General features: G+C 46.0%; 1 protein-coding gene across 1 annotated transcript in view; it reads left to right on the forward strand.

Annotated features, from left to right (window-relative positions):
* The first annotated feature begins 1,143 nt into the window (after positions 1-1,143).
* The window catches only part of LOC137642070 (RNA-binding motif protein, X-linked 2-like), a 137,271-nt gene continuing 122,522 nt past the window's right edge, over positions 1,144-15,892 (forward strand). The window contains exon 1 of the mRNA XM_068374627.1: positions 1,144-1,484. Within this exon, the coding sequence (XP_068230728.1) occupies positions 1,471-1,484 (14 nt within the window). The 5' untranslated portion in view covers positions 1,144-1,470. The remainder of the gene's footprint in view (positions 1,485-15,892) is intronic.

Here is a 15,892-nt window from a genome sequence, read left to right on the forward strand (position 1 = left end):
TGGAGTAGTAGTATTTTTTGCTGATGATGTCCAAGTGCTTGCTGAGAATATAGAGGATGCTGAATTGAACATAAGGAAAGTGATAGATATAGGAAAGCAGTGTGGTTTAGACATAAATCGAGACAGAAGTAGTGTACTTTTATATAATATGAAGGAGAAACCAGATAACATAGAGGGAATAAGAGTAATAAGCAATATTAGATACCTAGGTATCAAGCTAGATGATGGTAGGAATATGTTCAAAACACAGAAAAGTGAAATGATAGTTAAGGCGCAAAAGCTAGCCAATCTTACATTTTCAATCATAGAAAAAAGTTGTGATAAAATACTGATAGGGAAAACATACTGGAAAAGTGTAGCGCTACCTTCTACGTTATATGGATCAAATATAATTAGCTTAACGGAAACTTAAATAGAAAAGTTGCAGAGAATAGAGAATGGAGTGTATAGAAGGATGTTAGGGGATGTAAAGAATACAGCAATTGTAGCCTTGAGAGGGGATGTAGGAGCATCTGCTATAAAAGAGAGGCCATTGGATAGAAAGCTGAGGTACCTTAATAGCATTTATAAGGGAGAGAAGGACTTACTAACAGAAATAGTCAATGATATGGAAGAAAAAGAGAGGAAGTGGTGGATGCATGTGAAGAAGTATGCTGAAGAATGTGGGGTGGCGGTGAGGGAAGTCAAGAGATATACGAAAGAGGACATAAAGAAGAGAACAAGAGAATGGGACACAAGTAAATGGAAAGAGTGAAATGGAGTGCAAGGAGAGTCTAATTTTGTATAAAAACTGGAAAAGTGAAATCAGGGAGGAAGAAGTATATGACAACACATTTTAGTCAATTTTATTATTCAGAGCAAGGACAAGCACATTAGGCTTGAATATAAAAAACAGACATCAAGATGGAAATATAAACTGTGTATTATGTGATGTAGAAGAAAATGCTAACCACTTTATGTTATATTGTCCACAGTTTAGTGATATAAAAATAAAAGCAATTGAGCTCCAACAACCATATGAAGATAGCGCATAAACAGTTGAAAAATTACTTTTTTGTGAAGAATATATTGAAAATAAGAAAAGTGTACTACAACAAATGTGGATGAAAAGAGAAAAACTAGTGAAAATAAGGAACACACAAAACTAAAAGACACAGAGGCGCCGTTGCAAAAGCAAAGCCTCAACCTGAATCTGATCTGATCTGAACTTGGACCAAAAGTAAACAAACGACCAAAGTGTAAAACTATATACCCACGTTCTTGGTTGCATAATATTATAAGTATTGTGTTAATTTTGTTATTGATGTCATCTCAAACATTTCATGAATACTGAAACCCAATATACCTCGTGAAATCGACTAAACTCAATTATCTCCATATCTACTTAGTTTACCTTTGGCCTTTGACTCATCCACCATACGAACTATATATAAAGTTTTGGCTAAAAGTTTGCAATTGTAAGAACCGGAAATGAACCCATTAACGTGAGTATCACACCAATGATTTTGGTATTTCTGCAATTTTAGGTTATTATGAAAACAGCCTATGTTACATTTAGATTAAGAAGGCTAAGCGCAGACGCCACCAGATTAATTAGGGATAGGGGTAAAGTTGTACTGTATTACAGGTTCTCATTTCGAACAGAAAATATGTTTTCCTGTAGGAAATGACGTGATATAACCGAATTTGACCTTCATTTCAACCGCAAACAAACAGAACAACCAGTTTGATTAACTTCAAGTAGACAAACTGGTTTTTGATGTTGCCGATGAAATGAAGGTGAAAACCAGTTGAATCACGTTATTTTCTACAGGAAAACATATGTATTCTGTTAAAATGTTTAATCATAATGGCTCTTGTTCAAATTCCGTCCTCACTTCACTCATCAAGAACGTATGTACTGTCCATGTTAACATTAGCAATGTTATGCTAACGTTACCTATGTTATGCTGACATTGCTAATGTTAGCAATGCTACGCTAATTTTAGCGTGTGGATTTTAAAGCATTTTTTCCATATACCCTTTACACAATATATTAAAGGGTACAGAACCTAACCTAACCTAACCTAGTAGTTCCCAGGTCACAACCCCTAGCCGGGGCCAAGCCTCCGGACCCCCTTCCCAGGTCACAACCCCTAGCCTGGGGCAAGCCCCTGGACCTACTTCCCAGGTCACAAAATTGTATTGGCAAGTGGTAATGTTGAGCTGTGCACGCTAAAAACATTTAAATCAAAGAAATTAATGACTTACTGTATGACCCGGGCGACGAAACTTGTGGGTCACCGGGGTGTTGAGACTGTAACGTCTTAACTTCTATGAAGGGCACTTGGGACACTGTAAACATTGGGGTATTACATTATGTGATATAAGGAAATTATCAACACTGGATGACGTATCAAAAAATTCCCCATGAAATTTAGCAAATGCTTTTAAGTATGGAATACTGCACCCTTTACAACTTCCATTGTAAAATACGAAAAAAACCTCACTTGAAATAACAAAGACCTGACTAGGACAAAGGTTTCCTTGGAAAAGGATTTGTTGGAAGGGGTATGAAGAGACCACTTGAAGAGATAAGGGAAGGGGGTAGGGAAATATTAACCCCACCCCCTGTGCAAACTTTCTATACGTATGGGTTCAGGATTGGTTAACGGAAAAACAACGGAGTCTAGAGAGTAAACATGAATGAACTAGAATGGGAAACTTGTCCAGAGCAAGTATTTATGTGAAATTGGGGCGTGACAAGGTAATAACAAAATGTATAAAAGTAATATAGCAAGATAAAATGGAGTGTATGATAAATAATATTTAATGGGAATATAAAATGAGGTGATTTTATAAGGTATCTGATAATAAAACAAGTAATACTGGGGTCAAACATAATACGTATACGAGGGTATTACATAAAAGGAATGGTATAGGTGTACTGGATCAAGTCATATACTTGAATAAAGTGGGTGAAGTCGAATGATTAAATTTAGGGAGTAGAGAAGAAGAAATCCTATTGGTGGAGGAGGAGTCTATGCGTAGTGGAAGGAGTTCATGTGCAGAAGGTCGAAACCTGCTATGTATAAACAAACGAATGAGAGCGACTACGTAGAATGACAAAAAATAAATGGAAAACACTGCTAATGTTAGCATGTTACGCTGACATTGCTAATGTTAGCTTGTGCAGCTCAATATTACTGTATGTTTTCATTGGTTTATTATACATCCAAGAAGGTAATTTATAGAGAAGAAAAGGCTTGTTTTACCATTATATACCGTTTCCCCAGTATGTTTTCCCCACCCAAAACTTCGAGTTCCCACTGGGGGTCCCCCATTATCATTGGATATATATATATATATATATATATATATATATATATATATATATATATATGTAAATATATGTATATTTCTGAAACTGTTCCTTTGCAATGGGAACGAATGTCATTTTTGAAGAGAGGAATTTTTTCTATAGAATAATGTAGTTTTTTCAATATTAATCTTACCCGATAATCATGTAGCTGTCAACTCCGTTGCCCGACAGAATTCTACGGACGGGATACGCCAGCGATCGCTATACAAGAGGGGGGTGTACTCACCAGCGCCACCTGTGGCCAGGTACTGCAGTACTTCTTGTTGACACCACCTCAATTTTTCCTCTGTCGTGCTTCCGGCAAGACCTACATGGATACGCTTATAATTTTGGAGTCTTTGTTCACGGTTTTGGTGAAGTATTGCTCTGAGATTTCAGCTTTCGCTATACAGGAAGCTTTTCCCTTAGCTTAGATAGCTTTTGGATTAATTTTGATTAATGGTATAACGATCTTTGCTTTAATTTGGAAACCCCCTTTGACTGTTCTCTGATTCAAGATGTCCGACCATTCACAAGCTCCTACCCAAAGACGATGTAGAGTTAGCACTTGTGTTAGGCGTCTTCCGAAGGCCTCGGTTGATCCTCACACCGTTTGTTCCGACTGTCGGGGAAAATCCTGCCAATTGGATGATCGATGTGAGGAATGTGCCGGTCTTTCGGAATTTGATTTTATTCAATTCCTTAAATATACGACTAAGTTAGAGAGGGAGAGAGTTAGGAGGAGTTCGGCTCGCTCTTTGCTTTATTCATCCCCCCATGATCCTCATCCTTTTCCTCCCCCTGTAGTGGCTACCCCCGAACCTACTATTAGTGCTCAGCCTGATATGTCGGATGTTTTACGTGCCATTCAGGCTTTAGGTGATAAAGTGGAGTCGGTAGTGAGTGACCACAAGTTCCTCTTGGCAGACGTCAAGGAACTTAAAGTGAAAAGTGCAGTGGGAAGTGATAGTGCCAGTGCTGTGCCTAGTGCTAGTGTCAGTGTCAGTGTTGCGCGTGAGGATACTTCTGTGCGTGCCAGTCGTCCTCCCAGTCCGGGACCTCTTGCAAGCTCCCAAGCCCAGGGGAGAAGCAATGTCGAAGGGCAAAAGGGTTCGGCAGGCCTTGATCGGCGCACAGTAGTATCCTCAGTGGTTGCGGGCGTATCTTATAGAGATCGTCACTTCCACTCTCAGACGATTGAGCCCTTTATTACCTCGTCTGCAGTAGATGTTTCCGGGAGGAAACGCTGGACTCAGGTCTCAAGACCTCTTAAGCGTAAAGTCCAGACCGCGCGAGTCCAACAGCCCGGGTGTAGCCATTGGGCTAGCTCGGACTCGCCACAGTCATCAGGTGACTGCACGCCTCCTAAGAGAGGTAAGGCGATGCCTCAACAGACCTCAACTTCTGTTAAAGCTATGCCTCAACAGACCTCAACTTCTGTTGATCCTAAGATGGCTATGCTGCAGACTATGCAGTCGCAGCTTGCGGTGTTGATGCGGGAGTTTCAGGCAGAGAAGGTTAATACACCTCCTCCTGTGAGCGCTCCTCCTCCTCTGCGCAGTCCAATCCGCCAGACGTATGATGTTGAGGTTCCTCAAGCTACCTCCATGCGTGAGCTGCCGCGTTGGGAGTTGCCAGATACCAGCGCTGTGCAGCAACCTCCACTTTCCTTGAGGCAGGAGCCTCTTACCACGCGGCAACCTCCTCAACACTGGGGGCAGGAACCTTATGCTTTACAACAACCTCCTCTACCCTTGAGGCAGGAGTCTCTTGCATTACAACCATCCTCGAGGCAGCAACCTCTTGAGGTACGACAACCTCTACCATCCTTGAGGCAGCCACCTCAACTCTCGCAGCAGCCACCTCCACTTTCCTCGAGGCGAGAACCTCAACTCTCGAGGCAAGCACCTCAAGAACCTCAACTCGTGAGACAAGAGCCTCTCTCTGCGCAGCCACCTCAACCCTTGAAGCAAGCGCAACTCTTGAGGCAGGAACCTCATGCTATGAGTCAGCCACCTCAACGCATGCATCTACCACTTTTTCCTCAGCTTGAGCCTCTTCCCATTCAACTTGAACCGCAGTCTATGCAGCATGAGCCTCATGTTTTACAACAGTCGCCTCTCACCACGCTTGCTCCTCAGACCGCCGCAGAACCTCCTTCATCCCAGCCTCATGACTTTGTCATTACCAGCCCTCATCCTCTTCAACAGAGACTTGAGGATGAATCCGCAAGTGCGCATGCACCCGCTCTTCAGGATTCAGCCATTCAGCATACCACTTTAACTTTACCTCTCGCTTCTCAACCCTCAGGTGATGAGGTTTCTGAGGATGAAGCTGCTCACCTGGATGATCCTTCATCTGATGTGGAGGAACCCAAGTCATTGCCACCCTCCATTGACTTTCGCAAGGTCCTGGCTCTGTTCAGAGAGTTATACCCGGATCACTTTGTTTCTGCTACCCCTCGCTCTCCTCCATCCGAGTTCTCTCTAGGCATGCAACCTGTTAGGTCTGCCTACACTAAGCTTGTCTTCGCTAGATCTTCAAAGAGAGCTTTGAGAATGTTAGGGGATTGGTTGCAGTCCAAGCAGCAACTGGGAAAGACGTCTTTTATGTTTCCTCCTCCTAAGCTGACTTCTAAGGCGGGCGTCTGGTATGCCACAGGAGAGGAACCAGGCTTGGGGGTCCCTGCCTCTGCCCAGGCTGACTTCTCAAGTTTGGTGGACTCTCCACGAAGGTCGGCTATGAGACGCTCTAAGGTCTGCTGGACCTTTTCTGACCTGGACCACTTCTTAAAGGGAGTCTTTCGCGCCTTTGAAATTTTTAATTTTCTCGACTGGTGCCTGGGGGCCTTGAGCAAGAAGACTGCCCCATCTGACAAAGACTCGGCCATGCTGATCATGTCCTGTATGGACAAAGCAATTCGCGATGGTTCCGGCGAACTTGCCTCTATGTTTGTATCGGGAGTCCTCAAGAAAAGGGAACAACTTTGCTCCTTCCTTTCCACTGGTATCACCTCTTGCCAAAGGTCACAGTTACTTTTTGCTCCTCTTTCTAAGTTCCTGTTTCCTGAGGATCTTATCAAGGAATTGTCTGCGGCTCTTATTCAGAAGGACACGCATGACCTTGTGGCCTCTTCAGCACGGAAGGCTAAGGTTGCTCCTTCAGTTCCTAGAACTTACCGCACCCCAGTGGCTGATACTCCTGCTACCAGATTTATTCCGCCCTTTCGTGGCAGAGCCCCCAGCCGAGGAGGTACCCGCCCAGACGGTCACAGGGGCAGGTCCAAGAAGGGTACCAAGTCTTCGAAAAGCAAACATTGACTCTCCTCCTCTCCAGACAGCTGTAGGAGCCAGACTCAAGATCTTCTGGCAAGCTTGGGAAAGAAGAGGTGCAGACGCCCAGTCTGTCAAGTGGCTAAGGGAGGGTTACAGGATACCATTCTGCCGCAATCCCCCTCTGACCACTTCTCCCATCAACCTCTCTCCCAACTACAAGGAAAAGGACAAGAGGCTAGCGTTACATCAAGAGGTGTCGCTCCTGTTACAGAAGGAGGCAGTGGTGATAGTCCGGGATCATCAATCCCCGGGCTTCTACAACCGTCTCTTTCTGGTGGCCAAGAAGACAGGAGGTTGGAGACCGGTGCTGGACGTCAGTGCGCTCAATGCTTATGTCACCAAGCAGACGTTCACTATGGAGACGACAAAGTCGGTCCTAGCAGCGGTCAGGCAGGAGGACTGGATGGTCTCGTTGGATCTGAAAGACGCCTACTTTCACGTCCCCATTCATCCAGACTCCCAACCTTTTCTGAGATTCGTTTTTGGAAAGGTTGTGTACCAATTCCAAGCCCTGTGTTTTGGCCTAAGCACGGCACCTATGGTGTTTACGCGACTGATGAGGAATATTGCGAAATTCCTCCACTTGGCGGACATCAGAGCCTCCCTTTATTTAGACGACTGGCTGTTAAGAGCCCCCACAAGTCGTCGCTGTCTGGAGAGTCTCAGTTGGACTTTGGACTTGACCAAGGAACTGGGTCTTTTGGTCAACTTAGAGAAGTCCCAGCTTATTCCTTCCCAAACCATCGTTTACCTGGGAATGGAGATTCGGAGTCAAGCTTTTCGGGCTTTTCCGTCGGCCCCAAGAATCAACCAAGCCCTAGAGTGCATACTGAGCATGCTGAAGAGGAACAGATGCTCGGTGAGACAGTGGATGAGTCTAACAGGGACCCTGTCATCGTTAGCCCTGTTCACCGAGTTAGGGAGACTCCACCTCCGCCCCCTTCAATTCCATCTAGCAGCTCACTGGGACAAGAATATGACGCTCGAAGCGGTCTCTATTCCTGTTACCAAAGAGATGAAGACTACTCTCATGTGGTGGAAGAGCAACATCCTTCTCAAGGAGGGTCTCTCGTTAGCTGTTCAGACCCCCAATCTTCATCTCTATTCGGACGCATCAGACTCGGGCTGGGGCGCGACCTTGGACGGACAGGAATGCTCGGGAACATGGAACAAGGAACAGGAAACGCTTCACATCAATTGCAAGGAGTTGTTGGCAGTACATCTGGCCTTAATGAACTTCAAGTCCCTCCTGCTAAACAAGGTGGTGGAGGTGAACTCCGACAACACCACAGCCTTGGCATACATCTCCAAGCAGGGAGGGACTCATTCGAGGAAGCTGTACGAGATAGCAAGGGACCTCCTCATTTGGTCAAGAAGTCTAAACCTCAAGCTGGTAACGAGATTCATTCAGGGCAATATGAATGTCTCGGAAGATCGCCTCAGCAGGAAAGGTCAAGTCATCCCCACAGAATGGACCCTTCACAAGAACGTGTGCAACAGACTTTGGACCTTGTGGGGTCAGCCAACGATAGATCTGTTCGCCACCTCCATGACCAAGAGGCTCCCATTGTACTGTTCCCCAATTCCAGACCCAGCAGCAGTTCACGTGGATGCTTTTCTGCTGGATTGGTCCCATCTCGATCTATATGCATTCCCGCCGTTCAAGATCATCAACAGAGTTATTCAGAAGTTCGTCTCTCACGAAGGGACACGGCTGACGTTGGTTGCTCCCCTTTGGCCTGCAAGAGAATGGTTCACAGAGGTACTGCAATGGCTGGTCGACGTTCCCAGGACTCTCCCTCTAAGAGTGGACCTTCTACGTCAACCTCACGTAAAGAAGGTACACCCAAGCCTCCACGCTCTTCGTCTGACTGCCTTCAGACTATCGAAAGACTCTCTAGAGCTAGAGGCTTTTCGAAGGAGGCAGCCAGAGCGATTGCCAGAGCAAGGAGGATATCCACTCGTAGAGTCTATCAATCCAAGTGGGAAGTCTTCCGAAGCTGGTGCAGAGCCAATGCAGTTTCCTCTACCAATACCTCTGTAACCCAAGTTGCTGACTTCCTGTTACATCTTAGGAATGTTAGATCTCTTTCGGCTCCTACGATCAAAGGGTACAGAAGTATGTTGGCATCAGTTTTCCGCCACAGAGGCTTGGATCTTTCCTCCAACAAGGATCTACAGGACATCCTTAAGTCTTTCGAGACCTCTAAAGAACGTCGCTTGTCCACTCCAGGCTGGAATCTAGACGTAGTCTTAAGGTTCCTTATGTCTCCTAGATTTGAACCTCTCCAGTCAGCCTCTTTCAAAGACCTTACTCTCAAAACTCTTTTCCTCGTCTGCCTTGCAACAGCCAAAAGAGTTAGTGAGGTTCACGCCTTCAGCAGGAACATAGGATTCACATCCGAAACAGCAACATGTTCCTTACAGCTCGGGTTTTTGGCAAAAAATGAACTTCCTTCACGTCCTTGGCCTAGATCGTTCGAAATTCCTAGCCTTTCCAACATGGTGGGTAACGAGCTAGAGAGAGTTCTTTGCCCTGTCAGAGCTCTAAAGTACTATCTTAAAAGGTCAAAACCTATACGAGGACAATCAGAGGCCTTATGGTGTGCCATCAAGAAACTTTCGATGCCTATGTCCAAAAACGCAGTTTCGTATTACATAAGGCTTCTGATTAGAGAAGCTCATTCTCACATGAAGTATGAAGACCTTGCTTTGCTGAAGGTAAGGACCCACGAAGTGAGAGCTGTAGCTACTTCGATGGCCTTCAAACAGAACCGTTCTCTGCAGAGTATTATGGATGCAACCTATTGGAGGAGCAAGTCAGTGTTTGCATCATTTTATCTCAAAGATGTCCAGTCTCTTTACGAGAACTGCTACACCCTGGGACCATTCGTAGCAGCAAGTGCAGTAGTAGGTGAGGGCTCAGCCACTACATTCCCTTAATCCCATAACCTTTTTTAACCTTTCTCTTGAATGCTTTTATTGTTGTTTTTGGGTTGTTACGGTAGGCTAAGAAGCCTTCCGCATCCTAGTTGATTTGGCGGGTGGTCAATTCGTTCTTGAGAAGCGCCTAGGTTAGAGGTTGTGTAGAGGTCCTTTAGTATGGGTTGCAGCCCTTTATACTTCAGCACCTTAGAGTTGTTCAGCCTCCTAAGAGGAACGCTGCGCTCAGTAAGGAAGACGAACTTATTAAAGGCAGAGTAATAGTTCAAGTCGACTTCCTTACCAGGTACTTATAATTTCATTGTTATTTTGAATAACTGATAATATGAAATACGGGATACTTAGCTTCTTGATATACATGTACACTGGTTTTCACCCACCTCCCTGGGTGTGAATCAGCTACATGATTATCGGGTAAGATTAATATTGAAAAATGTTATTTTCATTAGTAAAATAAATTTTTGAATATACTTACCCGATAATCATGATTTAATTGACCCACCCTTCCTCCCCATAGAGAACCAGTGGACCGAGGAAAAATTGAGGTGGTGTCAACAAGAAGTACTGCAGTACCTGGCCACAGGTGGCGCTGGTGAGTACACCCCCCTCTTGTATAGCGATCGCTGGCGTATCCCGTCCGTAGAATTCTGTCGGGCAACGGAGTTGACAGCTACATGATTATCGGGTAAGTATATTCAAAAATTTATTTTACTAATGAAAATAACATTTTTCCCTAGGTTACATTGCCCTGTAATACAGTACAATAATACCGGGATAGGAACGGGAGGTTTTTATGGCTATGTGTACTGGTGGTTGCATATAGATAAATATTTACCAGTTAATTTGTGTCACTGTTGAGTGAAAAATTTATATACCTTGAGCTGCAGAGAGTTTAGCTTGATATGCCCTTTAAATTTTTTTATTTTTGTTTTAGTAATTAGGATAAGTCTTGTTCCTACAAAATTTAAATCCTTTATGGCTAAAAAGGAATTTGTTTCTTTCATGAATATACAGTAAACCATCGTCCTTTGGTAGGGGAGTATGACTTCAGCGAAAGCTGAATCTGTTGTTAAACTTTTATCAAGGTCGTTATAGCTAGTGGAGGGTAAGTTCTTCCTACTCCAGTCAGCCCTCCTTCTTTGCAGTTTTGATTTCGTGTGGCACAGAGAGCTGGGTTTTATTATAGTTAAGGACAGGACAAAATTTTCTACTGAAAAACAAGTTTGTTCCGTAACTGGAATACAAACCACGCTATTTAATAAGGGTATTACTTTCGGCGTAGCTGAAATGACGAGCCATTAAAATTTAATGAGGGTTTACTACCCCCACTGCTAGTTAGCGGGGGTAGTGGAGGGTAGCTTGCTACCCCCCCTCACACACACCTGTGCTTGAGCTCACTTTTTACTTTTGGCTCGGAGCGAGAACGATTGTTTCCTCTCTCTCTCCTCGCCTATTTTGGACTGCCATTAATTTTTGTCTTTTTACTTACTTTTTCTTATACTTGTAATATATATATAAACATTCTTAAAGTTTATGTATATATTTGTGTATAGAAATGTAGCAAGTTTTCTTTTCAGTGTTTGTGCTGTGTGTGATATACGACAACGACACTTACACTTGCGTAGTAGCAAGGCCAGCACAGTTCCACTTCGTGGGGAACGACCTCTCCCTCTCTGGTTCATCGGTCTTCCCGTCGGCATATATCCGTTAACTCGGCCGCCGCAGGGGAATTGTCATCGCCTGGACTCTCTTCATTCATCTATTATCTTCGCTTTTCCTCTTTTCCTACGGGAAACTTGGATTCTCAGTGAAGGGAATGTGGCCTTTTTTAGATTGACTACGGTCTCTCTCTACTCGAGGTCGTTCACTTTTATTACAATTATGTACTATTACGGAAGCTCCTTTCCCGTTGCGGGTTAGGTTGCTATTCCGTTTGTTTGTCTCAATTATTTTTCGTGAAATCTATTTGTATTTTAACTTTTCAGCTTTCTCTGTGGGGGAACACTTCCCTTCAGAGGGTCAGGGTCAGTGATTCTCACTATTTGTGAATATTCTTAGATGATTTTGATAATTATAATTCTGTTTTTATTACAGTTACTCTGCTCCCCCCTTCTCCCGTGGATGTCATCTGGGGAAGGAGGGCGCATACTTAATTCTTATTTTATGTTATTCCCTCGTGGTTCCTCTTCGGAGTTCCTCCCTAGGGAATTTCTGTTAAAATAATTATTTAATTTTATTTTCCCAGTTAACTATGCAGTTTTTCTTCGTTCGACTAAAGAGTGCCAACGAAGCAGAGCTGTCCTGTTCATGCCTTGGGAATCTGCTGTCGCTGCCGTCCCTCAGAGGACGTCGTCATGGGCGTTATCCCTTCTCTTAGAAGTACTCCCGTGACAACATGCCAGCACTTCAGATCAACTTAGAACGCTAAAGGAGGTTCGCCTCCAGGGGTTGGACAACTTCCCTTCCGAGAGAGGTTTCCTCCCTAGGTGTGAGGTTTTCTCCCTTCAGAGGGAGAACTTCCCATACTTTAATAAATTCATCGCCTTCGACTACTGTTGCTGCCTTTTGGCCAGACTTTTCTCCCCCCTTGCTGAGTTTCTCTTCCTTCAGGGGTGGAGCTCAGTCTTGGTTAGTTTCTTCTACGAAGTGTTCACCTCTCTCGTTCGCGAGAGAGGCCACTCATAGAGACTCCTCTTCGGAGGATCGCTATGGCTAGGTCAACTTGCTGATCCACCGGCCCTAAGGGGCGTCACCACGAGTGTCTTCAAGTCTCTTCTACGAAGTAGTCACCTCTCTCGTTCGCGGGAGAGGCCTCTCATAGAGACTCCTCCTCGGAGGATCAAGCAGACCTTCCAGTGACCTCAACCTTGTGCTGCAACGTGGTCCTTTGGACTTCGGTCCTGGACTCTAATACGGACCTTTTACGGTCCCATCGGTGGATGCTGGCCCTTCCAAAGGGCACATCCCAGTTCCTGATCGTCCTGCCAGCTGACCTACTGATCTACCAGGACTTCGGTCCTGGACTCTAAAGCAGACCTGCTTACGGTCCTCATCGGGGATGCCCGCCCTTTTTTAAAGGGCACATCCCAGTTCCTGATCGTTCCGCCAGCTGACCCTTCAACCTACTAGCGCGTGAAGCGCGCGCGCTCGCCGGTATTCTTCCGCGCGCAAGCGCCGGAGATTTTCTTATGCGCGCAAGAGCCGACGATCTTCTTACGTGCTCAAGCGCCGACGATCTTCCGCACGCGGGTACCGATGGTTTCTCGCCGACGCGCAAGCGCCGACGATTTTTCCCCCGCGCGCCGATAGTCTTCCGCGCGCTTGCGCCAACAATCTCGCACATGCGCGACTATTGCCAACATTCTGGTGCGTGAGAATGCGAAGACGATCTTTCGCGCGCGGGTGTCGATGGGCTCTCGCGTGCGCATCCATGATTTTCCACGCGCACTAGCGCCAACAAGCACGCAAGCGTCAATGCTCCTTAACGCGCGCGCGGCAACAGCTCCGCGCGCACGGCAGACTTTCTCCCCCGCGCGAGCACCTGGGGTCTCCCGCACGCACACCAACAGTATTGCGCGTGTGGGTCCGACTTTCTTCTGCGCGCAGGCACCGATGGTATCCTGCACGTGCGCCAATAGTCTACCGTGCAAGCGCACCGACGGCCTTATGCGCGGGCGCGCTCCGACGGCCTTCATGTGTGCGCGCTCCTATAATCTTGAGTGCAAGCACACAGCCTTCCGTGCGCTCAGACGGTCTTCAACGTGCGGGTGCCGATGGTCTTCCGCACGCACGCGCCAACAATCTCCACGTAGTAATCTCACGCACACGCCAATGGTCCCACTCTTGCGCAACCAATCACGCTTCGGTGCATTCTAGGGAGAATGCACAAACTACACAGTGCCTTACGGCGCGCCAGCAATCATCCTCTCTTTCCTGTGCCCACCTGCGCAGTTACGGTCCCCGGATTAATACGCCAGCTCTTGCCAAAGAGTCAAGGCTCGCTGATCCAATGCACCAGCTCTTGTCTAAGAACCAGCGCTTGACTGCTCTCCAGGCAAATATTAAGCACCAGCACCGTCCTGTGTGCCATCGCTCCAATACTCGCCTACACTTGTGCAATTGTCAGTAAAAAGGAGTGAAACTTTTTGAACAGGTCACCATTGCCCCATTCCTCCCCGCAAGCACATAAACATTGTCACCGGGAAAAGAGGAACAAGGCTCCGCAGAGGATTCAAGATCCCGAAGATTCCATCCTACAAGGGAATCGAATCGGGGAATCCTTGGTCCCTGTTTCTTCTAAAGATTCTTTTTTTCCTTGACAGACCAGTGGCAGCAAACAGGAAAGCATCAACAGACTGATCTCTAGATCACTGTTTACTGATGGCTAGTTCAAAGTTTACTGATCGCTAGGTCGATGATCACCGGATCGCCAATTGCTAGCTCAATGCTGATCTGTGACCTCTAGTCCCTCCAATGACTAACAATCTCCAATTGCTAGCATTTCCAATCATCAATTGCTAGTCAATAACCAGTCATCAGCTTGCTGATCACTAGATCACCGATGGGCAGCTCATCCTTCTTCAATCATTGAACTCAGCTCGCTGATCTCTGACCAGCCCATCTTCAGCTTGCTCATCTCTGACCAACCAAGGGGGATCATAATCAGCTGGCTGTTCTTGAATTCACCATCGGTGCACAGACACCGATTCTGGGTCATCTGTTATTTGCCATCAGTTCGTGACTCGAACTTACTAGTCAACTGCTTCCTGTAGTTCCTAGATCAGAAGTTATACAACATACTTCTTGCTACTGGCCGTTTGCCATCATGCTAAAGTGATCGGTAAACGTTCGACAACCCTCATCAACGGCTTGCCGACAGGGAACTACTTGCGAGCACTCTCCAACTGCACAGCCTAACGGTTAATCAGTGGTTAACATTCGCCAGGTCAATTCTATTCTAAGGAATAGCATCAATCCCATCAGGGCGCGTGGTAAGGCTAAGCGTGGCCTTCCTTCTAAGGAATTCTCTCTCAGAGAAGAATCCTTACACTGGATATCGCTCCTGTTCCTTTACGACACGAGTCAAGACTCCAGCGTCGACAATCTTCCATACAAAAGGATCACCAAGGAGCTGTTCCTTTAGGTCGATGCCCACTCCATGTTGGAGTTCGATCGAGGGTTAAGACCTCAGGTCTTCTGGACCTTAAGGTCACTTACTCCCAGGTCCAAACCATCCATCTAGGAAGGTTGGGAAATCCAGTCTAGACAAACAAGAAACACCAGTTCAAGGCAGTGTGCTTCGGTCTTTCCATTACACCCATCCTGGTCTCACAGGATCGGCTTCCGTCTCCGCTCTCTCGGGATGACTGACTGACCTTAGCAGACTCAGTGGCAACCATGCATTAACACTGAAATTTCTGAAGTCTTTTTACCAAGATCCAGTGATCAGGATAAACCTACGAAATCTTCCCTACTTCCTTCCCAGGAGACTGGTGTATCTGGGAATGATTCTAAACACCAATCTCCACCAAAACCTTTTCGGAACGAGAACGACTTCTATTCCAGGAGACTGGAATCGGAAAAAGAAGAAAGGAGGGACCATAGTACTGCACCACACGACCTCAGACCTCTGGACAAAGCCCGAAGGTACCTTCACTTAGATCTCTTAAGAGATGAAGGCCAACTTTCTGGTCCTTCAACAGCCTCATCAGTTCCTAACAGACCACTCTGTGATGTGATGGACGACACACCGCACACCACATAGAGATTCACATCGACAAGCAAATAGGATCTGGCTTGTAGAATCTTCCCATCTAATAGTATAAACACTAAGATGAGCCAAAGCCTGTTCGGTACCACTTTCAGCCCGCTTCATTCCAGACTGGAAGAACAAGCTCGCCGACAATCTGTGCACAGCATCTCAGATAGGTATACCGAATGGACTTTGGATCGCCATGTAGCCGACAAAATCCCGACTTTACGAGGTCCTCCAACTAGGGGGTCTGTTTATAATGCCCCTGAACCTCAGGCTACCGCTGCTCACCAGCCCTAGACCCCAAGGCTCTCTGGCAACAATGGTGGGTACAACAATGACGTTTACGTCTCGTCCCTGTTTTATCTGGAGAAGGGCACTCAACAAGGCTAGAACATCGGTCAACCTATCAAGGACGCTCCTAGCTCCACTATGGCATTATGCAGAAAGGTCTCCAAACCTTTTGCAGCTCCTGATAGAGCCTCCAAGATAACCCACTACGACACCTACCACAAGCTATAG

This window comes from Palaemon carinicauda, chromosome 6, assembly GCF_036898095.1.
Source record: "Palaemon carinicauda isolate YSFRI2023 chromosome 6, ASM3689809v2, whole genome shotgun sequence".
In the NCBI taxonomy this organism is placed as follows: Eukaryota; Metazoa; Arthropoda; class Malacostraca; order Decapoda; family Palaemonidae; genus Palaemon; species Palaemon carinicauda.